A 27,548-nucleotide genomic window follows, 5' to 3' on the forward strand; every position below is an offset into this window, starting at 1 on the left:
TACCATGGTGCCAAATGTGTGGTATTTCAGGACGTTTTCTATACACTGATTCAGGTACTGTACTTCTAACTGAGGAATGTGTTCTTATGGTAAAGAATGCTGCAGTTCTGTAACATATCAAAGGGTGGCAGCAATGTAGTTCCTCCCCACCCCTTATTCTGTCAGGTGCAGATAAACCTCAGTTGGCTTGACTAAAGCTGAATATTTTCATCTCCTTGTAGATTTCCCTTTAGGTTACAGAATATTTCTCCATACGCAATTGTAAGGATGTATTGCATATTTGCTACATAGAGGGAAACATTTGAATGGCCAATGCTACATCTAACTTATTAACATAATGGTTCTGTTAGTCCCATATCATTCATGTGTATCTGCTACAAATGTACATGTTTCATAAATATGTAATTCACAGCATACTCCTTGGTCATAACATTTTGATATGGGAAACATTTGATAACAGTATTTCTTTTCTTTTTTTTGCAATAGCCATACTTAATACAAAACTAAATTCATACTTTCATTTATGTACATGTATACAACAATGTGGTGCAATGTCCAATAAAGTTGTACAGATTTATAATATTGTGTGATGCCTGTTTATTGCTATTTTGATAGTATCTAATGACCCAACTATTCTGTTGGACTGTGTTCTCCAGCAATGATTAAATATTGCATGGTGATTTCTTCATGTTAGAATAAAGTAAAACTTTCCAGACTCCCGAACATACCTGGGCTTGGGAAATTACAGATACAATAAAACATACAGTGCAAAGTTGTACAAAGTGCCATTTATTCACACCAAAAATAAACAACCCACATTTAGTCAAGTTACCAGTAGCACCAAAATGTACAGAAATACTGCCTCCAGAAACATGTTTCAAAGAGAAGTCAGTGCCTCAATTTCTTTCAGAATCTACTACAGTGTTGAACTGCTCTGCAGCATGCAGTGAACCTTTACCAACACTGACAAATTCATACACATTACCTATAAAGTTACTGGCCTTACTAACACGCAACCATGCTATATGTGACTTAAAGTGTTGTTGCCATTCTAACGTAATACAAATGTACCTGTAAGTCGCCCTGAGATTCACATCAAGCAGGTCTGTCTGTGATGGAAAATTCAAGCAAAAGAGGAGTACAATCAACAGCCTTTTAGTTCAGCTTGTATTGCTAGTATACTTTGATGTATTTAGCCAGTTAAGTACTAAGCATTGCATACTTTTTCAGGAAGATGCTGACTTGAACTCAAAATGTTTACATCATGAAGTCTTCCTGATAGACGTCGGAACTGCCATGAATGGTAGATTCTTACGTGAAGTGGGTAACTGGGTATGATAAAGGTCTGTGGTTGGGCAATTTCGAACTGTATTTGTAAATTTTCCAAAGCTTTCTTCAACGAATGGGTTCCCCTCGGATATGCTGGCTTGTACGATTAGATTTCGCCAGCCCCAATAAGTCATTTGAGTCTCAGATTGGTGTAAATGACATCAAGATGTTCCCAACACTTGTTCCTGTAGTGTCACCTGGACCAAGGTTCTTGGTATTTGTTTGAAATAAATCTCCAAAGTTTTGATGTAAAGACTTTTCTATAGCTCATCTTTATCATCATCGTCATCATCATCGTCGTCATCATCGTCGTCGTCATCATCATCATCGTCATCATCATCATCATCATCAAGGTCGACGATGTGCTTGTCAATTTTTCTGTAAGAAAAAAAGGTGATCAGTAAGACTTTAAACTTTGGAGGCACCATGGGTCATTTTGTCATATGACCTATCCAAATGCTAATGCTGGGGTCACATTTCCAAAACGGGGCCCGGCCTGGCAGCCTTATGAAACGAAAAGTATGATATAAAAGACAACAAAGCACAAAAAAAAAATGCGACAAAATTAAGAATTTTTACTCTTTGTGTATAGTATTGATGTAAATTATTGATTTCAATTCTCGTTAATCGAAGCAGCCCGGCCGGGCCCCGGTTTGGAAATGTGACCTCAGCGTAACATTACTAACAACCGCTTTGAAACGGTCATTGATACATTGTTGGTGGTTTTACACTATTGTTTGTAAAATACATATATCTAGTCAACTACTGTGACGTAAAGCCAATAGCTTTTCATTGTACACAGGTGTCAGCAGTTTGACGTTCTGATTGGTGAAATCTAGACTTACTCGAAGACAGTGGATGTGAACTTGTCCAGGAATGAGCCCGGCGTGCACCCGTAGCTCTCACAGAAGGTGTCACAGACGCCACAGAATCTGCAGAACTGCAACGGAAAATGGAGCGGATCAATCCGATCATGATAAACGTGTACAAAAAATATGAAACACTTTTTGCGGCAGATTGTGTATTGTTAATCCATCCTAACAACGCTGGTTCAAAAACAGTAAAATTTAGCCAAGTGCAAATAGGGATAATTGGCCACCGTAGAGTTCAATTGCCCGCGCACTAATTCTCCTGGCGAATTATTTCTGCTGCTATCAGGAATGCATAGTGGAGGCTAGTTCATTGTCCAAGTTGTACATCAGTGCAAATACAGCTCAGTTATAATCCAGAGACCTGTTAATTCGTTTCTAATTTTCGTCCCAAATTGCACGTATCTTGTGGGATTTGGCACAGCCAGTGCATCAGTAACATCTTCCCAGTATATTCAGACTTCAGACGAAATGGAGTAAACAATGTCCAGAAACTGACAAGAAATGAAGAATGGTGCATCCCCATAATCACGAATGGCAGTAAAACACTATCGCTAAGATTTAAATGATTCGTGTTCCCCACTGCCTGATATTTGGCTCATTCTTTCTATGTCTTCTATGAACTGAAAATATACCAAGGCCGCGCTTCGTGCTTCCGTCTGATATATGCGCGCCATGGGTGCCTGCCCTTTATAGAGCTATAAATATCCAGCCCTGGCATACGGTCATGCTTGTATTGACGGGACAGCCCTACTGGCCTACTTTGCGGGACCGCGGCATCAACGTGAGCATAACTTCTGTGTGTTTCCATCTCGCCCTCCTGCACCTGTCCCGTACCGTGTATGGTTTCACGAGGAATCAGCGTCGAGCAGAACAGCTTCAACATACAGACGGTCTCTCAGACGATGTCTGTAATGTGGACTATCTTAACAGGTCATGGTGTCGCTCAAATATGAAATATGCACTGATATGCACTGTTCCCCAAGCCCTTGGCAAATCCTCTGGAGGCTACTTCAAATGATCACTAAGAAACATACCTTGCACTTGTCACAGTAGTCTTCCTCGTCGTTGATTCGGCACGGACATCTATCGCAGAATTCACAGAACTGAAAGGATTTAAAAGAACAACCATTTGTTCTTGGTTTATATGTATAATTCACTGGATGGTCTAGCCCAGTATGGATGTACCAAAAGACAGATGGCCAATATTGGCCTAACTCAGCAAAGTTGAATCTAATACTTTTCACTACTATTGCGTGTTTCATTTCCCATTCAAATACTTTGGTGTGCCTCTCAGCTAAAGGGGTCAGAGTCACCACTAGTGTCTGGGTATCACTTTCAAAGTCAAATATAGCTATAGACCCTCAGCAGTCATGGTAGCATATGCCGACCGTATGTGTATAAACGGTGGTATATTTGTTGGACAGCCCGAATCATTATTTGCTAGACCATTATTCAAGATAAGGTCTTTCAGTCTATTGACCTGCATGGTTAGGGAAGCGTCGTTCATTTGATGTAGTAAGTTAGGAACATTGCAATCCCGCGTTCTGACGTATCCATATGTGGAAAGAAGAACAGCCACAGGGCAAGTGACACAGGGTGGGCGTGGTCTCTACTCTGGCTGCCAGACGTACGAACTAGGACAGTAACCTCGAGATCTGTGCTATATGCGCTACATAGAGCTACACTCGCGTTATTGGAAACGCCTTCTAACATTTGCAATTTTAACAATGTATGTGCCATACACGCTCAGGCAACGGCCTTATCAACATGTCATACAAGAGAAATACATTGATTTGCTATGATGTGCAAAAGGAAGAATTATTTGATAAAACTTTGGCTTGGGCATTTATGCTTGTTAGTGCTTATCATTTCGGCACGTGCATATCATGTAATTATCCAATAAAAAAAGAAATGAAAACTTCTTATAAATGTACTTATACTAGATTGTTTTTGACATACTACAGATGATTTGTTTGTGATAAAATAAAAAGAGCTTTGTTGACCCATATAAAGAAAACTTGGGGGCACCGCTTCAACAAAAAACTAAACTTTAAATACAGACTAGCACGTTTCTTTTATTTCAAAAGCCAACAAGGAGGATGCTCGAGGAAAGAAGAAAAGCACAAATAAATAGCTTACGTCGCAGCTATCGCAGATGTAGTTACAAAGGGAGTTTTTCTCGTGGTCCTCTTCATCGTCGTCATCATCATCATCATCGTCATCATCATCATCGTCGTCAGCATCATCGTCGTCAGCATCAGCAGCTTCGTCGTCATCGTCATCATCATCGTCATTATCTTCATCATCATCATCATCATCGTCTTCATCATCATCGTCGTCGTCATCTATACCATCATCATCATCGTCATCATCTTCATCTTCATCATCATCATCATCCCCGTCATCGTCGTTGTCAATATCATCATCATCGTCGTCATCGTCATCGTCATCATCATCCTGCGCTCTGACACCCATGCCTTCAGGTACCACCAGGAGGAATCCCAGGAGGAGCAGCAACAGGTGCCTTAATCTGAGCTTCATGTTTGCTGGTCACAAGTTGTTCACTCAGTTAACTGCACACCCCAAAATGTCGGAGGGTGGGAGGAGAAATGCCTGTCCCTTGTCGTCCTCCGGTTGCACCGATCCTCACGGACGCACGACGCACGCCTTGAGTAGAAGTTCCCTCGGTTGTTGTAGGACTACTTGACGGAAAACACTTCCTTACATAGATGGTTTTTCCGATGGTAGAAGCTGCCTTTGCCCGACGTCCACGACTTGATGTCCACTGATTTTAGAGGGCAAGTATGCTGGTGCTCGCCCGGAGAGCGATGGGAAACTATTCTGAGCGCAAGGTTTGCCAATTATGGGATGTGGGCCGAACCAACTCTCCGTTCGGAAGGCGATCCGATGTCCCGGCATCGCGGGAATGTGGCAGGCCTGCACTGTTGCGCGACGTCACCAGCAGGGCTGACGTGATAACAGTCACCAGTGGGGGTCACTTTCGCTTTATGGGACACGGGGACTTCTCGATTTACAGGCAGCCGCAGTGGCCGGGTCCTCTCATCTTTGGGTGGTGACGGATTGACCCATCTTTCAACGAGGTTATCATTCCACACAACCCCGGTCTAAGGTGAAAGCCAAAGTTACGAGCCCCGACAGGACAGTTTGAGAAAAACGGTTCATACCTCAAATGCTGTGCGGTTCTATACAAAGATAACGAATAGCAATATCTAATTTAGTCTAATAAATAGTAGTGTTATTGGAGGTTATTGAGGCGCCTTTCTGATTTTCGCACAGGATTCATGTGCCGACCCCAGTCCCGGTCAGACTCATGACAAAAAAACTAAAAATATAGACTAGCACGTTTTTTTATCATAATTACAATTCAATTCTTTATTTCAAAAGCCAACAAGGAGATGCTCAAGGATTTTTTAGAAAAACACAAATAGCTTACGTCGCAGCTATCGCAGATGTAGTTACAAAGGGAGTTTTTCTCGTGGTCTTCTTCATCATCATCATCATCGTCGTCGTCATCATCGTCGTCGAATTCAGGAATATTGCCTCACTTCGCCAATGGCAATCTGATCACTTACTACACAAAATATGAAAATCACAATCACACCTTTTCGAATATCACATGAAATATTGATAATTTCATCCATTGTGAGGACGTCATAAATAACGTTACATACGGGCCTGTTTCACCCAAGGGCAAATTCACTGTAGCATTACGTGATACTAGTAACTTGTTATTTGATGATAACGCCTTTACTCAACTTACTCATTATAATGCAGTGAAACAATTTAGTTCAGTTCTAATAAAAGGACAGGTCATTGGATCGACCTTTGCATTTTCATCGAGGGCGCACTTGGTTTTTAATTGCTTTTGTCATATACTGTTATATCATGCACAGTAATTTCATCTGTATACTGTACAGAAAATTTGAATCGCATATTTTTACCACAATTATTTCTTTTGTGTGTTGACACACTGTGTTGAAAATGTTTGTGGGGCTTGGTCGATTCAAACGTCGAAAAATGCTATCAACTTTTGTCGTTAGGCGTGTCTTCCACCTGGTCGCTAGGACCGCCAAGCTCGCTAAGCCTGATACACATCTACACGTAAAAAAAACTTCCTTTTACACGCATTAGAATTCATAGAAATGCTACTTGTGATTTTATGTACGCTAATATGTATTTTAACATTTTTTAGTCCCTCTTACTTAAATTTCTTTTTCGGGGCAACATTGTACTTTGACATGCTTATTTACGTCTAGATGCGGTACGGCGTCCTCAGCTTGAAATCCTGCAGCTGGAAACTCCGTGCAGCCAACACCTCACCGCCGTGTACGGCCAACAAGTTACTCCACAGGGCTGTGCTACCTCCTCTGTACAAGACCTGGGGTCTCAACCCCTTGTGCCCGTATCCTAGGGGGGACTGGCACAGATTTCTTGCCTTCTGAGACCATGAAAAGGTACGTTTCTCAGGAGATAGCGTCGGTAGAAACATGCCTTGCGGGTCCGGTGTAAGAATTTGCCCCCCTCCCTCGCAAACTTTGCTGCTGCTTACTTTTTCTGGTGTCGTGGATTGTGAGTTTTTACCGTTTTCGTTCTTCACAGGTTTCCAGGCTTCAGTTCATGTCGAAGTTTGAAGTCTTGGTTATCTAGGGCCAGTCTTTTCTACAGCTGTGATTTCAGGCGAAAGAAACTGGCCTCACGGTTCACTGAGCTGGCATTTTGACGCTGACAAGCTGGTTAGCGTTAGTTTGTGAAGCGCTCTTTGTGAAGGGTTGTCTGTAGAAAAGGTTTTCATGTCAAGCGGGGCCGCATAGATCTGCAATTTGTAGTTGAATCGTTCTTGAGTGGTAACGTTAGGGCTCATGTTTTGAACGTTAGCGTCATCACACCTGTTTGCAGCCGGCGGTAATATATAACACTGATTGTAAACAAACAGGTGAGTCACCTGTCCAGTGTGTGACAGGTACGGGCAAAGGTCTGCAGGGACTAGTTATGAAATATTCAATACCACTATATCAACAAACCACACCTTGTGTAACATAACAATGCAAGCTTTGAAACTTCATACTAATATATGGTAACATGTTAATTTGTTACAAACTCATTTTGAAGATATTACGTATGTGTAAGCTCTTTCCTGTAGTGTAGATGGGCTTATGCGCGTGAGAATATATGAAGTGCAGGGAAGGAAAACAGGTATTAATTTTTTACAGGTTGATATTTCATGTGAATACAAAGGTTATCATCTGGTAATCTCCCCGGAGAGTATCATGTCATCCTGTGTTGTCAGCCTCATGAATATTCATGAGATAAGTCCACTGTAACGTTATATGCTTGACAGGTGATAATGGCATGGCAAAATGTTTTATGTTGATAACCTTTCCAATACCAATCATCCATTTATGTAGAACCCTCGAGTATGGTTTTGTTTACACTCACAGCCTCAGTTGGACTCACTCCATCTTACATACCTGAATCACCATAACAGTCTATATAAAGTTGGTTACACCCATGGCAAATATATCACTGTTTTCTTTGATTCATTCTAAAGCTAGAAAGAATATTGATATAATTTACCAGTGTATCACACTCAGTAACGTTAAATGTTTTTTAGCATGGAAGCACACACAAGGTGTTTAGATGGTATAACCTAATATTCCTACCATCCAGGTTGTTCAGGTGTTCCCTGATTATTGCAGGTGTGACACCTGATCCAGACCTTCCCTTTGTACCTGTATGTAATCCTGCTGGCCCTTAGACCCTCACGTCCTCCCCCTGGGTCCTCTCAGTTCCACATTCAGACCTACTCACTTGTAGCAGTGTCTTTCTTCCTAAGACATGGCTGAGAAACTTTCAAAGCCACTCTAAGGAAAGTAACCTCCCAGTGTGGGGCACGTGTGCTACTCGAAATAGACTTGAAGTGGAAACCCCACGGAGGTTTAATTGTGAAGTAGCAGGCTCCATGTAAGTTTGTAGCAGCTGTGCTCTTCTATTACTCTTAAACCAGACCTCTGTAGGTAAGCTGGTAGAAAAATGTCTGTTCTTGCCATTTCTGTATATAAGGAGAGTTAGATAGCCATATCCTTCAGAATAGTTTTATTTGCTGTACCAGTGTTTGTTGTACTGGTGACCTGTACCTATGTGACAAACATTGTACGAGTTTGAACACAATTGCTCCAGTCCAAATCTGGAATGGATCCAAAATATGTGTGGAAATTATTGCATTCCCCTAGTATTAAATTGTGATATCTTTGATTAGATAGTTACAATTCTGGGAAGACAGCCAGCAAATCTTGACCTTATCTTACCTTTCCAGATAACACATTATGGATGAGGGTGAGCAGGATGTGTATGTAGCCCAGCTGAAGGAGGTGTTTGACAGCTGTGACACCACCGGTACTGGTTACCTGGACAGGGCGGAGTTACGGGAGCTGTGCCACCGCCTGCAGCTGGATGACCAGGCAGACAACCTCACCAAACAACTGCTGGGCAAGGACCCAAATAACAGGGTAATTTTAGGGAACTGGGCATTTTAGCATGGTGTTGCCTTTCTTAGTTAGCCAATGTTGATAAGATCTTTGGCAATTCTTAAAATCTATGTAAAAATATGATTTACTTTGTCAGAAATAGAACTAATTCCTGTACAAATTGTATGTGCAGAGTACAACTTACAGTACATTACAATTGCATGTAATGTTACAAGATGCTGTTCACCTGGGTGATAAAAGAAGTCACTTTCGTCAACATCAATTTTTTGAATAACTTATATTTTAGAACTGATGCAGATGTCAGGATTTATTTGTTAACAGGAATTTTGTTGAATGCATTGAAAGTATGAACACTCCATATTCATCTGATGATTCCTTTCCCAGGTCAGCTTTGATGAGTTTAAGGAGGGGTTTGTTGCCGTGCTGTCTCACTCTGTGGATGAACTGGACACTACTGAAGAGGACTTCAGTCTCATCGAGGACATCGGTAAGTGAGGCGGTTATCAATTATATATTCAGCAACCATTGTAGCAACATTGTAAGCAAACCATTTTTTTTAAATGAGTAGAAAGAAGATCAAAATCCATACTTAGCTCTAAAAACTATTTTTGATACCTCCCAAAAATTCATAAGAGGGCCTGCAAGCCAAAAAGGTTTAATATCTACATCCATGTATTTTGTAATGTTTTTTTTACTCTTGACATCCATCTATTTCTGCTTAGCAAGGTATTATCAGTGATCACAGATTAAGCTGCTCTGTTAGACTGTTAGTCAATACTTCACACTTAGGACAGCACATCTGTTACCAACAGCTGCAGGCATTACTGCTGGAAATGTCAGTGACCTTCAGTTTAACCTTGAGATTTGTGCTGCTGGCAAGCTATATACTAATAGTATCAGGCACCTTAGTGCTGAAGGTTTATTACTATGTATTGAAGCTATCATTTTAAGCTATTAAACTTGATTTCGTACATAACACAATAGTATAGCAGCATTTTTGTAATGATAACTGACACCTGCCCTAGTCTCCAACAGAGGATTGTTCCTTAAATACGTTATAGATATTTTGTCTTGCAATGGGAAAATGGCATCTTATTTTTTAGTCATAGAAACACTGTAGTCACTTGAGTGATTATTAACTTTTTAAATATACATGTAGCACACAGAATATGGTTCCCATAATGCCCATGGTTGGTCCTGATAATTCTTTATTCAGCAAGGCTACATATTTATGCTTGGTGTGAGCAGATTGGCTATGCTTTACTGTGTTTGTAATTACATGGCAGCAGTAGGGGAAAGCGATGTTTTGTGGTTGGGGCTAAACGGTCTTCATAATATTGTACTAATAAAATAAAAATGCATATTTCTGGTGTCGTTTATAGTAGATAGAGAGTTTGACAGCAAAAACTGCAAAAATAAAACCACTGAGAACATTTTAAAATTTACAGTATGCAGAAGAGGGCTTGCAGGTCCCCCTATGTCCTGTAAATTAGTGTAATGTAATCAACCCACTTTCCACATCTGGGCCTCATCACTGCCAGCTTTCCAATTTGGGGCTCTACTGGGGGTTACAGAGGCTCCATGAAAAGCACCATTCTGGTATTTTACACGTACTGTACTTTTTATATGGCAGCTGCTGTGATCAGATTCTGACAATATAGACATACATAAAAGGTGATAACTCAAAAATGGAAAGAAAGTATAGAATTTGGAACTCTGTATTGGGTACCCCTTCTTGCATGGCCACTGTTTGGGCCAAGCGATGGGGCAGCCATAGGTGACTTCCATACCCTTGTCTGCTGTTTGTTGTATTGATTTTTACCCAGTGTGTGCCCTTTGTGTATGCTGCTGGCCTTGCATTAGGAGGTGTTTATTATTTTAGGCGCTAAAGAAGTTCCCCAGCTGGTACATTATCCCTCCCAAGGTAGGCTAGTGGTGTAGGAGCTGCTTCCTGGGAATTTTCTGCTTCCTGCGAATTTTCGTGGAATTTAAGCTTTGCTGCTACGAACTAGCTTGCACACATAATTTCGAGCTTGATTGCCACCTTTTTGAGCAGTGCTGTTGCTTTCCATCTTTCCATATGGACTAATGCTCTTTATGCTCAGGACATATATTATTGTTTGTGATCATGAACAATAGAAATGATTTGGACAGAGTAAGAATTAATCAAATATGGGGAGGGCAGAATTTTAAAAAAAGCATAATGTATTATAGCATAATAGTATTACGGGCCATGCAGGGGTCAGTCATAGGGGAGTAATATCCATTATATTATGGTGTGCATATTATTGACGTACTGTGACAGTGTGTTATTTACTATTCTTGCTATAACTCACAATGGAATAGTATTAAATGTTACTTTACAGCAATAGAAATTGATGCCATGAAATGTCATGTTCAAGACCAAGGAAACATGCATGCTGTTAATATTTCAGAGTCATGCAGACCCTTGTGTTATAGTCCTCTTTAATATGATGTACTGGTATCTTCCATTCTTGTGGTGAACTGTGTTGTATATGAAAACATAATTATTAGTTACTAGTACATGAATGTTAAGCTGACAGGACCAAATGTAAACAGTATAAATGATGTGATGAATGACTGGAACACCTGCTATTGTACCACACAACTAATGCATGCTGACATATCAAAGGCTGCACCTGTCTTTCCCATAACCTTACAATAAACCAGTCTGTTGGATAGAATTATAGCACAGATCCGTCAGAGTGATAAAATGATTAACAATTTAGTAGCAGGGCTGAATAATAGAGTCTCTTTAGTGTTAGTCAAAAATATCAAAGCAGAAATAATTCAGCAGTTGCAGTTTTTATTTTGAAATCTGCAATGGCCTCTTGGTATAGTAGTAGTACATGTATTTCAACATTTACAACAGTATCATCATCACAGTAGAATTTCACTCAAAGATAATTGATGTCACCATCGTAACACCCTCGACTGGGTCTGCAAAATTACAGGTATTTGTGCATGTAATTTGCATGTTTTGTCTGCAAATTCCACATTGGTGTTGGTTCTGTCACACCCTGGTCCACACAAACTTGTTTAAATGTGAGTACATTTGTGTGCAGCAGCAGGTATGTCGTACATGTTTTTTTTTCCAAACTGCCTGACTTATGTTTCAAATTCTTCTAACACTAACAGTACCAGAGGAGGTGGAACCTAAGTATGTCAAGGGAAAGAAAAAATATGGCCGCCGTTCCAAGCCTGACTTTCTAGACTCAGAGGACGACGTTTCGCGCTCAGAAAGCCACCCAACTCCTGCCAAGAAAGTCCGGGAGGAGAGGCGTACCACTCTACGAGAAAGGACATCTTCTATGGCCAGTATACAAGTGGGTATTACTGGTGTGTTAAGTTGGCAATGAATAGATTGAGGTAGGACATACTGTTAGAAGGTCAGAAGGTTTCAGATAACTTAAGTTTGTGTTAAATTGAATTCCAGTCAGGACCGTGGTTGTATTAGAATAATAGCTTAGTCTTTACTTCCCATGAGAACGTATTTCATGTTTATCAGTGGATGCTCAATTATTGCTATCAGTTACTGCTTTACTGATTTTTGTGAATAAGCGTGCATACATGTGTGAAATTCTTGCAATTTACTAGTGTATACAATGGTTTGTTGTTCTGATGTTTACGTAGTTTAAAACTATGAAACTTCCTACTCCATGTACAGAGCCTTGAGTCTGACGACGGTAAAAAGAAGCCGCCCTCTACTGGAGACAGTGACAAGGAACACGAGAGAACATTCGAGGCTGAGGGGACAGGTGAGTGTGTGTAGAATTTGTCTACTACACCACAAAAGAACCGATTTTCCTTAGCAATGACTGGTAGTAATGACATCATGACAACTACAAGGATTTTAGCACCTGTTCATATTTTCTCTCTTGTTGGATGGTCATCGCAGATCCCACAGTTTTTTAGGGAAGATTGTTGTTGAACATGTCAATCCTAACCCTGCCCTTCCCAGGTCTGCTTAAGACCGGCACCATGGACGATGCGTACACCCCGTCACGAGGGGCGATGATGAGCCCCACAGATGAGGACAGACAGGAGGAGATCCGGCAGATCTGGGAGGAGCTGGGCGTGGGGCACAGCGGCTTCCTCAACAAGGCAGAACTGGACCTGGTCTGTAAACACATCGGACTGGACGAGATGAACGATGAGGTGTGCAGCCATCCTGTACCTTCCCTTATAGGAATCAATTGACTACTAGTACTTATTAGTGAATAGTGTGGGAGATAGAGTGTGTTGAAATACATGTACATGTTATACAGACCTGTTATGGGCTGGTGTAGTTTGTCAATTGTATTGTGGTATGACAATAGGTGTCAATTGTTTTTGAGGTATGAGTGTTACCAAGATACTTACTGTCATATCTTAGATTCACTACAAGGTTGGGGACAAAGATGCTATCCTCTATGATTAGTCAACTACTTTGTTCTTTATCATTAATTATTTTGTAAATCACCCATCAATCTGTACATGTGTTTCTCCAGGAGCTGTCCCACCTGTTCCAGACTCTGGACAAGGATGGGGATGGGAAGATCAGCCTCCAGGAGCTCCTGAACGGGCTCTTTAAGTACAGCTCCTCCCCTTCCCCGACCCCCTCCCCCACACGGGGTCTGATGGCTGCAGAGAGGCGCAGACTGGCACGGAGCATGACCTTGGACGAGTCGCTGGCCAGAGTCGCCACGCCGCTGGTCGGCATCAACCTGTTCTCTGCACTGGACTCAGAAGGAACTGGGTACGGCTTCAGACTGCATAGTTCACAAATTCAATCATTCTTTTCTAAAGTTTAAGGGTACTGTATTTTCAGTCCTTCAAGTCTCGTTGTGTCTCTTGCACCCTGTCCAAGAATCCTGGTTATCTATTGAAATTGTTGTGGTTATTTCTCTGATGCTGTTTGGGGTAAGACAGTTAAACGAAAGAACTCTATATCCACCCCTCGCCCAGGTATGTTCAGGCAGAAGAGATAGTGAACCTGTGGCAGGAGGAGGGCATACAGAGTCCCATGGAGGTGCTGGAGGTGAGTCTGTGATGGGCTGGTCCCTCAATACTGCTCAGATATTTTCAATAAACTACAGCCCTGCCTTTGCCAACTTGGGGTTTAATGCAAGGGATAACAGTGTTTCCCAGACTAGCTAACCATTATGTTATGTCTACTGTTGATAGGATCTTGGGTTTGAGCTGGGAGGAAAGGTTAACATTACAGAGCTGAGTATGGAGTTAGAACATGAGCTCTATGCCATTCCTGATGACAACAAGGTATACCATGCTGCACTGACATCCTACAGGAGCGAGATCAGGCATCTCAAGTAAGTGTCCTAGATTATAGGAACAAATGTCTTCAGGTAGCTGCAATAGGAAAACATAGCTATATCAGATACCTACAGTCACAGTCAGATGTTTTCCAAAAATTCTATTTGCTTAAGTATTTAGAAAACTTACACCTGAATGTTTTGTTTAACTGGATGTACTAATTATGTATGGCTTGCCATTGGCTTCAGGGATGTGATGAAGTAGGCAACCTCGATCACGTAGAAAGTTAGATCTTTCCATTGTAGCATAGTTACCATAGCCTCACTCTCATCTGTTCCTCCCCTTCCTAACAGTAACACCACCTGGCTTCTGCAGTGAGTACTGCATTCAGGGTGACATGCTGTGTTGCTTGCCTTATTGCATTTCTTTTCTTGGTCTAGTCTGTATAAAATGCTAGAGTGAACTGTCAAGCCACTGTTTCAGTTGAAGATAAATCTTCTGCCCACCTTATGACCACTGCTGTCATTGTAATGCAACACTTGCAATACAACACAAAGGTATTAGAGCACATCTTCATTACTTCACTGTATGACCACAAGATGATTTTCCAGTATAGCAGGGAAGCAACTGTAGTGATGACAGGAGCAACATTGTATTTTACATTTGGAGTCTTGTGCATGCTGCCTGGTAAAACTGAAGGACACTGCACCATCTCTCTATTAAGAGAGAGTTGTGACATGTCATAATGAACTGTGAAGTAATGCAGAGACTTCCCTTGCCCCCAGGTCTGACCTTGACCAAGCCTACAAGGAGAGAGACAAGGTTCAGGGTGACCTTGAGGCGGCAAACCTGCGCGTCAACAAGCTGGTGCAGGAGGTGGATGATCGGCATGCTGGGATGGAGAGGACCAGTGAGAACAGACTCAGGTCAGACCTACACCTGTACTGATGAGGCTGTGATGTTCTACATGTATGTGTCACTGTTTTGTCACTTATTCACAGAAGGCAAAACTGGGCAGGTGTTTGTATGTAAAACAAGCAGTTTGTTGTTCACAACAGGACCACAGAGAAGAGATATGAGGAGAAGATTGAGCGTCTGCAGGCAGAGATCCAGAAGGAGCGGGAGTTCATCACCCAGCAGGCTGCCAAACAGAAGGGCAAGTTAGAACACGAGATCGACAATCTACTGGAGGAGCAGAAACGGCTACATGAAAAACTCAGGTACAGACTTTTTACTTAGTTTGCTCTGCTCAATGTAACAGGAAAGGGTGTAAATCATCAAACAAAAACTTATCCTGTCTTTTCTTTTTATAGTCTACTTTTTTAGGTATTTTTAAAAATCATTTTCCTTGCTCTCGTGTCACTGTTGTTGTTTTTTTAGAAAAGGATCCCTCAGGAGTTGAATCTTTGCTGAAATCACATTACATGTCCCACTTTGTCATGAACTGTTTTTTCATGTTTGTGACCAACATGTCTGTCTGTCTGCCTGTCTCCTCAGCATCGCCCACCAGGAGAGAGGAGACCTGGAGAAGGAGCTGCTGGAGATGACAGAACGTCTGGTGGAGCTGCAGAAAACCAACGACAGACTCAGCAAGGACAACGAGGCCTACTCAGATCTACAGCTCAGGGTCAGTTCAATCAACTATACTCTTGATAATTTACTTCTTTTAACTTTGCCACATGTCTACTATCACAAGTCTATAAAATAAATCTGCCATTTGTGTAGCCTTGCACGTAGTGTTAATCTTTTGTCCATGAGTGAAAGTATTTTGACAATACTGGTACTGTTGTATTAAATCCTAACCAGTGGCTGGTTTTGTAGTGAAATTCTGTTTTATTTTGTGTCCAGTTTGCAGATATTGAATCTCGTCGTGACTCCTTGAAGATGCAGCAGGAAGTGGACATTGTGCAGCACATCAAGGACCTGGAGGCCATCAACAGGGTGGGTCACTAGGGACAAACAAGCAATACAATCTTCCATATCATTTACCACCAACAATCAGCTGTAAGACAGTCCTTATAAACATGTGTGTAGCTACAGATAAGACCCTATATTGTTGTTGTGTTTAATCAGCACTCGTCAAAAGCGCCCTTCACCTTTGACCTTCACAGGAGCTCCGAGACAAAAATGACGAGCTGGTTCTGGAGATCGAGGAGCTGCGCAGTCAGCTGACAGGGAGACATGTCCGTCGTCGTGGAAACAAAGACAAGGTGGGGCGTACGGGCTCCATCCTGTCAGACTACCAGAAACCCACCGTGGTCAGGAGGAGAGGGAAGCACACCACATCCTCAGGTCAGTGCCTGGGTGGAACTCTTTTCCTGGTGGACATGTGCATTTGTCTTTCTTCATGTGTGGTTATAACTTGTGGTGAAAAAAAACAAGAAATTTGTAAAAAGAATTGTTTATGCAATATCCATTGTCCTACACTGTATTATCTGTCTTCTAGCTGTTACATTTTGAAGCACCACAGTAAGGCTAGGTTTTTTCACTCTTCCCACTTTGCTATGGGAGCAGATGTTTGGCTTGAATGATCTTAGGACTTAAACTTCAACTGTTACAGTATTTAAAAACTGATGTACTTGTGTTTTCCTGCTCACATGCATGTGTACCCTTCAATCACAGATAACGAGTCTGAGACTGATGAAGGCCCGTCGGGAAGAACAAAGCGAAGACTTCCAACTCCCAAGAGGGACACCACCTCATCACAGGAGGATGACGGTATGGGCTCGTCCCCCCGAACCCCTCACACCCTCAGCAGTCTTAGTTATGTCACTGCTGCATGCCATGCTGTCATGTTACTGTCATGTTCCTGTGCTGCAGCTATACATGTGCATGTGTCATCTCTTAGCTGCATGCTGTCTTTCTACATTTATGTCCTGTCTCTAAATTGCCTAAAGATTTCAGCTGTGCCTGTCATTTCTGAAATGTGTATTTGTACCAGGAGGATAAAGAGGGAAGGACCACTTGACAGATCATTCTTCTCAGCAACAGAAGTACCCATACAAACTTTTGAAAAGATATTTTGGATTTCTAAATTTGAAGCCAAAATTTTTACTTTTACTTTTAGTGTGTGAGTAGATGATGGAATATCATTTTAATTGGCTTGTTTTTGCTCAGGGAGTGGGTCATGAAAACATTATTGAAAACGTTTTGCATTCAATAAACATTTCTAAAATGTTGGATGTTCAGGTTTATTGGCCCTTCCCTCCTGTGGTACTGTAATGCATGGCTATATCTGCATGACTACTAACCACTGTACTGTCTGTATACATGCATGCTTGCCTCTCCTGCCCCTGCATGACCAGGATCCCTGGGTCACTCCCCTGTGCAGTACACCCACGTGGGTGTGCAGGTGGGGTACCCCCAGGATGGGCTGGGGAAGGTGGAGTACCCACAAGTGGGCTTTGTCCGCAGAGGTTTGAGTTCTTCTGCTGATGCTATTCATTGCTTTGTCTGAGGTGTATGAATCAGTGTGTGTGTTTGTAGCACGTTCATCACTGTCTGCCATTGGAGTCACACTTACTGGTATCTTGAAGCTGCAGATTTTGTGAATGAACTGAATAAATGAAATGGCTTTGATGGCACTTGAGTGAACATTAAGTCTGGCTATTGGGAACCAACCGGAAGCCAGTGGTAGGCAGTGATGTGATGACGCCTTGCCCTGTCAAACGCATGTCTGTGCTTGCCTGCATCCATGCTGTCCCTATTTGCATGTCCTCGCTGCATGACCTTGCATGTCCTGATTGACCTTTACCCCTGGCCACAGACTGGACGGTTGTAGATCTCTCGGATTACTCCTACAGGTTCTCGACTTTCCGCCTCTCCCAACCAGCTCACACCAGCTCACTCCCCCTCCCGCGTTCTCCATGCTGAAAGTAAGTGGGAGACAAGGAACCAAGTATGGTGTCATGCCTGCACATGTGTTGTCTCTTCTGTCACAGTGTCTTCGTGTGTCATCATTACCTTTTCAACACCTACATTTTAATGTTCTTATCTCAACTGCAAATTATTCATTCACATCATCTTCATCACGTCTTATTTACATGATCTTTTTTCATAACATGCACAAAATATATATACATGTACATATAAATGTATGCCTGGATGTGTTCGAAATGTTACTTGAAATAGTCATGTATCAACTATCTGTTCAGTTGTCTGTTTTGCCTGCCCCACATGGTGCTCAGTGTACAGTTTTTACTGTTATGATTATTCAACTGAAATTGATTAGGTTTTGTAAATGACAGAATTATGTGGTGATCCAGAGTTAACATAAATGACCCTGCTACACAAAGAAATTTGAACAATTCTAGAAGACTCAATATTTCTGGCTCAATCACATGGGCTTTTTGCACTGTGTCACAGATAAAGTGAAGAAAACAGCTGTTTATAACTATGGATAACCATTTTCCACTTCTAACCAGATGTGTCTGAGTTGCGTGACCAGTTTGAGCGTGAGCGGAGAGAAATCGAGCAGGCGTACAAGTTTGAGATTGCTGAGTTGGAAGAGAAGAAGGCGGAGCTGGAGAAAGGCCTTGTGGAGCTCCAAGAGAAACATGAAAGTGAGAAAAACGAAATGGAGCAAAAATTTGCGCTCGACAAGGCCGGTCTACGGGACCGCTTGGAGGCTGAGTTTAAGGAAGACCTGGAGATCCGGATTGCAGAGACTCGGACTCAGCTGCTCAAGGTGGGATTCTGACTTGTTACAAATAACAATTTTGTTAAAAATGTTCAATTTTGTTCAGCATATAAAGATGAAAAAACAAGGGCACATGATTTTTTTCAGTCTCTGTTAGATTGTCTTATATTGCCAACATTGTGATAGTGATATGGTAGATTTTTACAGGCAGCTGTTGTATTGCATGTGTTTAGGAGAAGGACATGGGTGCCTCAGAGCTGATGACCCAACACGCCACAGAACTTCAGACCAAGCTGGAGGACCAGCGCCGAGACCTGGAGCAGAAGTTTGACAAGGAGAAGTCCAACATGGAGCAGAAGCACCACCTGGAGGTCAACGCCCTGCAGGCCGGCTTCGACAAGGAGGTGAACGAGATGATCAACAGTCATCGCAAGGAGATGGAACAGCTGGAGAACAAGCACAGGTATGGGGGATCTCTAGTAAAGGAGAACATGCAAGAAGTGGTATGATGTGGGTTTCATTAGTAGGAATACACTGCTATGTACTTACAGATGTGACTGTTTTTGTCTCCTGCTTTATCTTGTCAGCAGATGACACATATTTGCCTTTAATCCACAGGAAAGAGAAGGAAGCTGTGCAAGAAGCAAAGGAAGACATGGAGAAGAAGTTTGCACGGGAGAAGAAGGAACTCAGCAAAAACTCCGAAAGGGACAGGCAGAACCTCATGAACACCCTGGACAAGGACAAGGTGAGAATCTCAGCAAGCAGGTTTATACCACCTTTGGGCATTGTCTTTCTTCAACAGTAGCTTGGTGATGTCCTAGGCCTTTGTCACAAGAAAAAAGTTGTAAGCTACATGTAAGAGGATGTTGTATTTCCCAGGCTGAGCTGTGCCAGACGTACACCCAGGAGAGAAACCAGATGGAGCAGCAGTTCCAGACAGAGATGCAGGCTCTGCAGAAGCAGCACCAGAAGGAGCTGGACACCCTGAGGAAGAACTTTGAGCTGGAGAAGGTGCAGCTGGAGAAATCTGTGTCCTCAGACACCAGGGAAAAGGTAGGGTGTGGGTGGTGTGGAGTGCATTTTTGTGTTAACAGTTTACTTACCTGTCATCCTCTAACACTGACCCATCTACCCACTTACCATCCATCCATCCTTTTGTTCATTCATTTTTCATACTTACATCCATTTATCTAGCCATCTATTTTTCCACCCATCCTTGTACATTGCCATCTCTCATCCTCCTTATTGTATGATAACTACTTTGTCCTTTCAGGTCTAATGTTTACATCTAATACAGTTAACCCTAACCCTAACTTGTTACAGTGTATTACATTTGTTGTCTCCTGCAGAGGTCTTATGGCCCTTGCCTTCCTGGAGGGATGCAGGGCTGTGTGTCTGAACCATGCAACAGCCTTATTGTTATCCTCTGTGAGAGGGGTGGGGATCCATGGAGACATTGTTGTCTATCCAATTTTTATTCTCTTGTGTCAACCCATGTAATTGTCAAGCATTTCATACATTTCATGAAACATCTCAATCATTATTCAGGAACTGTCTATGATTAATGTATCTGTCTGTTTCCCATTCTCTAACCTGTACAACATCTCAGTAGTCCTTGCCAATGTTAATGAAATATAATCCTAAATGGTGAGGACTGGAAACAAGGATTTACTAACAGGTATCTTCCATCTAGTGTGTGTTTGGGAAGAAAGGATCTACTGTGGATTGATCATCTAAAACTAAAAGGTTTGATGAAAAGTGTTGGCTAATGAGCATGTTTATGTCAGGTCGAAGCAGAGTTTGCTAAACAGATGGAACGACTGACAAAGGGATTTGAGGAAGAAAGGGAAAAAATTGCCAGTGAGCAGGATAAACTGGCCAAGAGGTCCAGGCAGCTCGAGCAGCAAGTTGGAGACAAGGAAAGAGAAAAGGAAAAAGAGAAAGAAGGAGGGAAGCAGCTGAAAAGCAAAGTTGATGACTTGAACAAACAAGTAACCTCTCTGAAGAAAGAGAAAGAGAAGGTCAGGGCTGCTGCCTTGTAGTGCCTTCAGATCTGCTGTAGTGTGTAGATAAAGGCTTTCAGAGATAAAACTTCTGCTCTATGGGCACATGCCCTGTCTGTGAACTCTGCTGCCAGAGTGTATAGTAGCCAAGTACAAGTACATCAAAGCCCTTTAACCAGGTTTAAAGCTGGAATCTAAATGAAATAACATTTGCTTAGCCTGTCGTCCTACTTCGTAACGTTCTTGTCTTGCATAAAGTGGTTCAATGTGGCTCTCAGTGTTCCTGCCTGCTAGAATGTTCTGTTGTCTTCGTCCCGTTACTGTAATGTCCTCCTGTTAGTTGCACAGTCACGTTTGACCTCGTTTGTTGTTGCCTCGTCAGGCTGAGGCAGAGTTCAGGAAAGAGAAGGAAAAGCTGACCAGAGGCTTTGAGGATGAACGAAAAAAGTTGAACCAGGAAAGAGAGAAGGTCGAAAAGCGAGCGACCAAAGAGAAGGATGACCTGCAGAAAAGAGTGGCCAAGTTAGAGGACCAGCTGGACAGCAAGGAGCAAGAGAAGGAGAGAGAGAAGCATGAAGGAAAGCAGCAGAAGACTAAAGTTGAAGAACTGAAGAGTGAGACATCAGCTCTCCAGCAACAGCTCAACAGCCTACAGAGGGAGAAGGACAGGGTAGGGAGAATTTCATGCAAGATACTAGTAGTAGCTCTGGACATCCAAAATATCTAGTGTTTAGCAGGGTTAAAAGGTCAAATATTCAGATACAATGATCTCTAAGACATATCCTGGGCAAGTTGTCTCAGTTTCACTGCAAATTGGACTAATTGATCAACCCTTCTAATGCCAAATTATCATGAAATAACATATTGTGTTGAAGAAAAAATCTAAGATTGAAATGTAGTGAGAAGAAAGGGCTGGGGTTGGGACTCGGCGCTGGGTGTCTTGTACATCATGCCTGCAGAGATGTCAGTCATCCAAGTCTGTGGCAGCCCCAGTCACTTCCTGGTCACTATGGCAATGACCTTTGCCCTCTCACTTCTCCAGGCTGAGGCGGAACACAATCGGGAGGTGGAAAAGCTGCAGAAAACGTTTGACCGTGAGCGAGAGGAGCTGGCCAACAAGACGGCCACGCTGGAAGGCCTCCTGAAGAATAAGGACTCTGACCTGGAAGAAGCGTGGCAATATCGGAAACGTGCAGAGGAAACGGAGGCCATCAATGCCAACCTTCACCGCGAGAAACAGAGGGTAGGGGGCATTTCTCACACTGGACTAGGACTGTGGTGGATGTCAATTTTGGAACCAATCAGGACAAATCAATCAAGAAGTTTGACCCAAATTATTTCTCATCATCGTGATTTAGTCTCCACCACAATACTTCATTTTGTTTGTTTCTGTAATCTTGTCTGTGTTCAAGTCAGCCATATTATAGTATTGTGCATGTAGACTTTCACGTACATTGTAAGTGTCCACTGACTATACTGCATAGCACTGCCATCGTTTAAGTATTTATGTTGTCTGCATGCTTTTTGTCCTCATTTGTGTTCATGTTTCATATGATAGCACATGTATGTGACACACATTTTGTTGAATCACTGCAAATATTTTTCAATCTCCCCAAAGCACATTCTTGCCATTCAGTTCTGTTTTCACACATTCTGTAAAGTTTCTGTTATTTGGGTCTGTTCAACACCATTGTCCATGAGGACCCTGTGAATTTGATCTCCCTGTGGAACAAGGCCCCAAAGAGCACCATCTTTTCTCCATGACGAGTTTTTGGCCTCACCTTCAGATGGAGACAGAGTTGCAGGATGAAATTGATCTCGTGAAAAAGTCCTCTGAGAGACGGCAAGATGATCTGCAGTACCAGATACAACAGCTAGAGGGACAACTACAACGGAAAGAGCAAGAGAAAGAGGATGAGAAAGAGTACAGGCAGAAGGAGCTTCAGCGAGAAAAAGAAAGGGTACTAGGATAAGTTGGCCTTCGATAGATCTAAAATCTGTACCATGACAACTCTGTTCTAACTACATGCTGGATGGTAACAACTTCCCATCTTTGTGTCTCATTGTATATGTGACCAACAATCTGGTTTTCAAAATAACCTCACAACTATTCAAGGGAAGTACAATGTAGGTTGGTGTACTAACCTTTCTGCCATGAGCGTCTTGTCTAACCAAATTTGTGCCAGTTATAGAATCACAGGGAAGGGTGGTGATTCTATTGGTTGCTAATTGCTAATCACATTATTCAGTGTACCTCCACATTGCTAACATGATGTAACATACTTTGATGTTTACTTGTGTACATATTAACTCAATTCCATTGTGCTAAACCTGGACTCATCACTTATCCAGCTATCAAGCAGAATTTTTGGAAGAAGTTGAATATGCTCAACGACAGGTTCATTTTATTGAACATAAATGAGATCCACTATGAAATGCTTGACTTGTTGGGTTGCCTCCTCTGTTGCCCTGATGTTTCATATGATTCTTGTTTCCCTAGAACCTGACGTACAAGCTTTGTTTGTCTTGGTTAATGAATGAATTACTTTGTAGATCTGTTGATCCGCTCCTGCAAATTTTCTCCACCCCAAATCGTACTTTCTCCAAGACAAAGTTCCTTTTTCCACGTTACACACCCCTTCATGCATCCCCGTCATGTTGGCACCAGGTCGAGGCTCATTTCACCCAGCAGATGGAACGGCTCAAACGTGTGTTCGATGAGGAGCGCCAGGTCTTCGCGAACCAGAAAGGCGCCCTGGAGCGCCAGGTCGCTGAGAAAGAACGGGAGAAGGAGGCCGAGAAACAGTTCCGCAATCGTGTCCAGGAACTGAATGCACAAAACACAGGCCTGCAGAGGGACAACCAGAGGGTAGGGGGCGTTGCTCATGAAAGAAGAAGGATAAGGGTGTTTAACAAGAGCATGGTTCTCATTACATATATTTAATAAAGGTGGTGGTTAGTCCGGTGGTGGTGTTAAGGTGCATAAATTATGGTAGCAAACAAGTAACGTTAATATACTAACAGTAGCAGGTGGTGGTGTTTCTAGTATCAGGATACAGCACATATTGTACTAAATCTTTCAGATGTTAGTGTAAACTGACCTGTTCATCCACTATCTCTAGTTTTCGCAGAGTGACCCAGAATATCCCTTTTCAATCTCAGGTGTTAACTGCACAACATACAGATTTTGGTTCTCAGTTTTGAATGTACTAATGTACTAACTTATAATTAATCACTAATGGATGAAACCATGCAAGTTGGTGGTCAGGGGTGTAATGTGAACTCCATGCACCATGAGGAGGTCCTGTGTTGATGTCTGTGGGTTGGATGTCCTCCCCACAGCTGGAGGTAACGCTCGCTGACCTGCGCTCGGAGCTGGAGGCTGCGCGGCGCGAGAAGGAGGAGATGCTGGTGATGGTGAAACAGGAGCAGGAGGAGGCCATGGCCGCTATCAACAACCTGGACAAGGTTGGAACAACAAACAACAACAAGCACGGCCGGGATGTCACTGCATACTGGAGATCCTGTGCAATAGTTGTTAGATGCATGCATAGGCAGTAGGGGCATACAGAGATCTAACTGCACAATGTCATCCAGAAATGCATGCAATCAAATAAACGCAAACAAGTGAACACAACAAAATGTGAAAAAACAGTAGCAAGTGTAAGATGCTAAAGAGCACACAAAGCTCATGCATGCTTAAACTCACTCCCTCTCATAAGTCCTCATTTTGCAACATTTGAAGAGGTAAGTCCACTAACTTTGCACATTGTGTTAACCAAGGAAACAGCAGCTGCATGTTACTTATTGGGACTCCTGTGCAATATGTACACATAATCACATCCTACATTACAGGCAGACAGATTTCTCTCCCCACCTGTAGGTAACTTAACTAGTTTCCTCAGGCGTGTGCCTAGTTTTCTCTAACCCTGCCTGCCCTCCTCCCCAGGCAAAACTCAACCTGCTGGAAGAGCAAAAGGAGACACTCAACAAGGAGCTTCAGGAGGTTAAAGACAAGGTCTGTCACAGACAGTTCCGTTATCTGTTCTGGAAAGCACAATGCTTTGACATAGCCTGTAACTACACAGCTGTACATTTAATGCATGCAGAATACCCGGTAGTGTTCTTTTCTAGAGTTCTCCAATCAAAGACTTCTTTCTATAAGACCTCTCTGTTTCTGTTACTATGAAATAAATTACATGTTCATTGATCTCCCCAGGTACAAAAACATTATGATTTTCTTTATTCTATACAATCACTAACTACAACTAAATCATGGCATGTAAGGGCTCATGTGCAATAACCAGTGTAAGATCAAGTCCCCACACCAATCAGCAAACTGTTCTGTTGGTTGTGTACGTGTTGTGGCCTGCAGCTGCTGAAGGCCAATGCTGAGTTGATGCTCGGAAAGTCGCAGCAGGACCGAGAGCTGAAGCACGTCCGCGAGCAACACGACATGGAACTGGAGAAAGTTCGCGCCGAGTCCCAGGGCAAGGTCGCGCCCGAGGAGCTGAACAGCGCCAGGCTGCAAGTGAGTGGTGACGACCTGCTGAAATCTCCACCGGGCACACCATATGCACACAGACAAGTCACAGTTCACTGACTCTTGACTGGACATCTTTGCATGACGTGCATGCTGTAGTGTAAAGCAGGATATATTTTTCACAGCAAACAACTGAACAGCATGCTCTAACACTGAACGGGCTGTATAATGTGCATGTGAAGGCATAGAATGGATTAAGGAATGGTGGACACTACAATGTTGGTGCAATAGGTAACTGCATGTGCAATACTTACATAGCTTTGACGTAAACTCCTTCTTCACATAGCTTCACACCAGTCATCTGCATTGCTTGGTGAATAAATGCATGCAGAAATCTTAGGAATCTAACTACTAAGGTTAAAGAAATGGGTATCCTGCACAATGATGACAAATGCTGTGTAATGCGAGGTATGGGGAGTGTCAGGATTGTGAACATGTGTTACATTGTACAATGTATGTTAGGAGATAATGCACATTTTTGAAGATGTATTTCCCTACTTGAAAATGATGTTAGGGCCAATGAAGTGTCAGCAAAGAATGAATCTTTGAGCCCTGCAATGTATTAACCTTAGTTTTTCCCATATGTACTGTTACCAGTTTTCTTTGCCCCAAATCCTGAAGTTAAAGACATTGTAATCTTCCCCATCTCAGGTGATTGAGAAGGAGCGACGGTGCCGTGAGCTGGAAGTCGCCCTGGAGCAGCGCTCGACGGAGACCAACAAGCTGCTGATGACCGCTCAGCAGGGCCACGAGAAGACGGTGGCCAAACTGAAGCAGGACAAGGAAGAGCTGGACAACAAGCTGGCCAAGATGCACACTGTGTTAAATGAACAAACCAACAAACTCAAGGAACAGGTAAGACTTTCTTCCCAAGCAAATAGATTAAAATACTAAACAGCCTACTGTGTTTTATCTGCAAAATACTATACATGCCAATAAAAAGACAGACGCATCAGGTACTGTACATGTAGTCCAGGTAATAGCATGTTACTCCTGCATCTAAAGGTTCTGAATACATCCTGCATCATTCTGTTTTATTTGTTGTATAATTGCATACTGCTTGTTGAACTATTCTGTTGCGTTCTGTTCCCAGTTGTCGAAAACCTGTCGGTCAGACCTGTTGGTGAAGGACCTATACGTGGAGAACGCTCAGCTCATGAAGGCCCTGCAGGTCACGGAGCAGCGCCAGAAAGAGGCTGAGCGCAGCAGCCATCTGCTCGCAGAGAAAAACCTCGCTCTGGTCAGGGTCCTTAGGAAGGTCTGCCCTGCAGTCATATAGCTGGTGCCTGTTAAAGAACCTTGCCCCTGTACATGTAGGTGTTCTCAGGAAGCTCTATGTTTGAGGCCTGTTCATGGCTCTTTATTGTACAGAAGTTTTTATTACTATGTAGATGATTTTACTTTCATGCACAACTTAGTCTGCAAAGGAAAATTATAATTCTGTAAAATTGTGTAGACCATATTTTATCTCATTCTAACTTTTAGTTGTAAGCTAACAAGCACCAAAACGTCAACAATAAACTATATTTTGAAAATTAATGTCTAATGATGATTTTGACCACCTGAAGTCTTTACTTCTCTGAGTGCAGGGATCCAAAGAGATTCAGCCAGCCTTGTTTTATATCTTATTCATCCCTCAGTTCTTGCCTGATGTAGAACAGAAGTGCAATAGCCTTAGTAGTTACGCGTCACTTAAAGCCTGTGTTGTATCCGCCATAGTTACCCCTGGCTCTCTTTTTGCTAGCTACATGGTAACTACAGAGGATGGCACCCAGGCTACTGGAACTTGCCCCATATGTATACCCCTTGGCAGTAGTATATTTGTACAGTTGTACTTCTTTGGTGCCTTACAGCATTCTACACACGGAGATTGTAAATATGTTTTTAATGTATTTCATCTGTACATAGGTATGTCTATACATAATATACTAGTACTTGTGTATCTGTCTTGTTACTGGAAGCAGTTGGCTTTCTCACAACTAAATTTTGTAAACATGGAATGTACCAGAAAGTACAGCAGGTATATTTTACAGTCTGCAACATTGCAGTACTTTCATTCATAATTTTTTTTGGGGGGATTTTCATGCAAATCAAAGAGAAGTCCAGTTTGTACAGGCAGGAGTTTTGTATTAGTAGCAACTGTTGCTAACAGGTTTAGCAATGTCCACCAGGGAATTAATGACACTTTAAGGAGATTTTGTTTTGTAAATAAAGTTTTTTAAAGGTTATCCTGGGAACAGAGTTACAACATTTTAGATATTTATCTCTGGTGAGGTTAGCTGACATCTAGACATTCCATACCTGTATGTTTTGATTTGTCTTGTTTGGGGAATAAATTTTATTTTGGTGTACTCTTGTCTCCACTGGTCATTCCTGTCC

General features: G+C 42.3%; 1 protein-coding gene and 1 long non-coding RNA gene across 6 annotated transcripts; one reads left to right on the top strand and one right to left on the bottom strand.

Moving 5' to 3' along the window:
• Window positions 1–773: 773 nt before the first annotated feature.
• On the bottom strand, window positions 774–4,445 carry LOC109470989. The gene is made up of 4 exons (XR_002140288.1): window positions 4,341–4,445; window positions 3,236–3,304; window positions 2,175–2,269; window positions 774–1,707 (listed from the first exon to the last, which is right to left on the bottom strand). It is a non-coding gene; the product is annotated as an uncharacterized LOC109470989 (long non-coding RNA).
• A 2,032-nt stretch (window positions 4,446–6,477) lies between these two features.
• Window positions 6,478–27,516, top strand: LOC109470990 (ninein-like protein). Of its 5 annotated transcripts, XM_019770109.1 has the most exons (30): window positions 6,478–6,676; window positions 8,536–8,728; window positions 9,092–9,194; window positions 11,867–12,054; window positions 12,396–12,486; window positions 12,690–12,886; window positions 13,219–13,466; window positions 13,676–13,748; window positions 13,895–14,037; window positions 14,767–14,907; window positions 15,040–15,201; window positions 15,479–15,608; window positions 15,830–15,922; window positions 16,093–16,273; window positions 16,604–16,699; window positions 17,785–17,856; window positions 18,406–18,668; window positions 18,854–19,083; window positions 19,239–19,368; window positions 19,503–19,676; window positions 20,411–20,644; window positions 21,009–21,296; window positions 21,669–21,869; window positions 22,414–22,587; window positions 23,295–23,495; window positions 23,969–24,094; window positions 24,576–24,644; window positions 25,002–25,157; window positions 25,821–26,024; window positions 26,263–27,516. In XM_019770109.1, exons 2-30 carry the CDS (start codon window positions 8,546–8,548, stop codon window positions 26,446–26,448), a joined length of 4,737 nt encoding a protein of 1,578 aa, XP_019625668.1. In that variant the 5' UTR covers window positions 6,478–6,676; window positions 8,536–8,545; the 3' UTR covers window positions 26,449–27,516. The 5 variants fall into 5 exon arrangements, with proteins under 5 accessions (XP_019625668.1, XP_019625671.1, XP_019625670.1 ...); XM_019770112.1 differs by lacking the exon at window positions 20,411–20,644; XM_019770111.1 differs by lacking the exon at window positions 17,785–17,856.
• Window positions 27,517–27,548: the final 32 nt, after the last annotated feature.

The sequence above is a fragment of the Branchiostoma belcheri genome, unplaced genomic scaffold, assembly GCF_001625305.1.
Source record: "Branchiostoma belcheri isolate BF01 breed outbred unplaced genomic scaffold, Haploidv18h27 scaffold24, whole genome shotgun sequence".
NCBI lineage: Eukaryota > Metazoa > Chordata > Leptocardii > Amphioxiformes > Branchiostomatidae > Branchiostoma > Branchiostoma belcheri.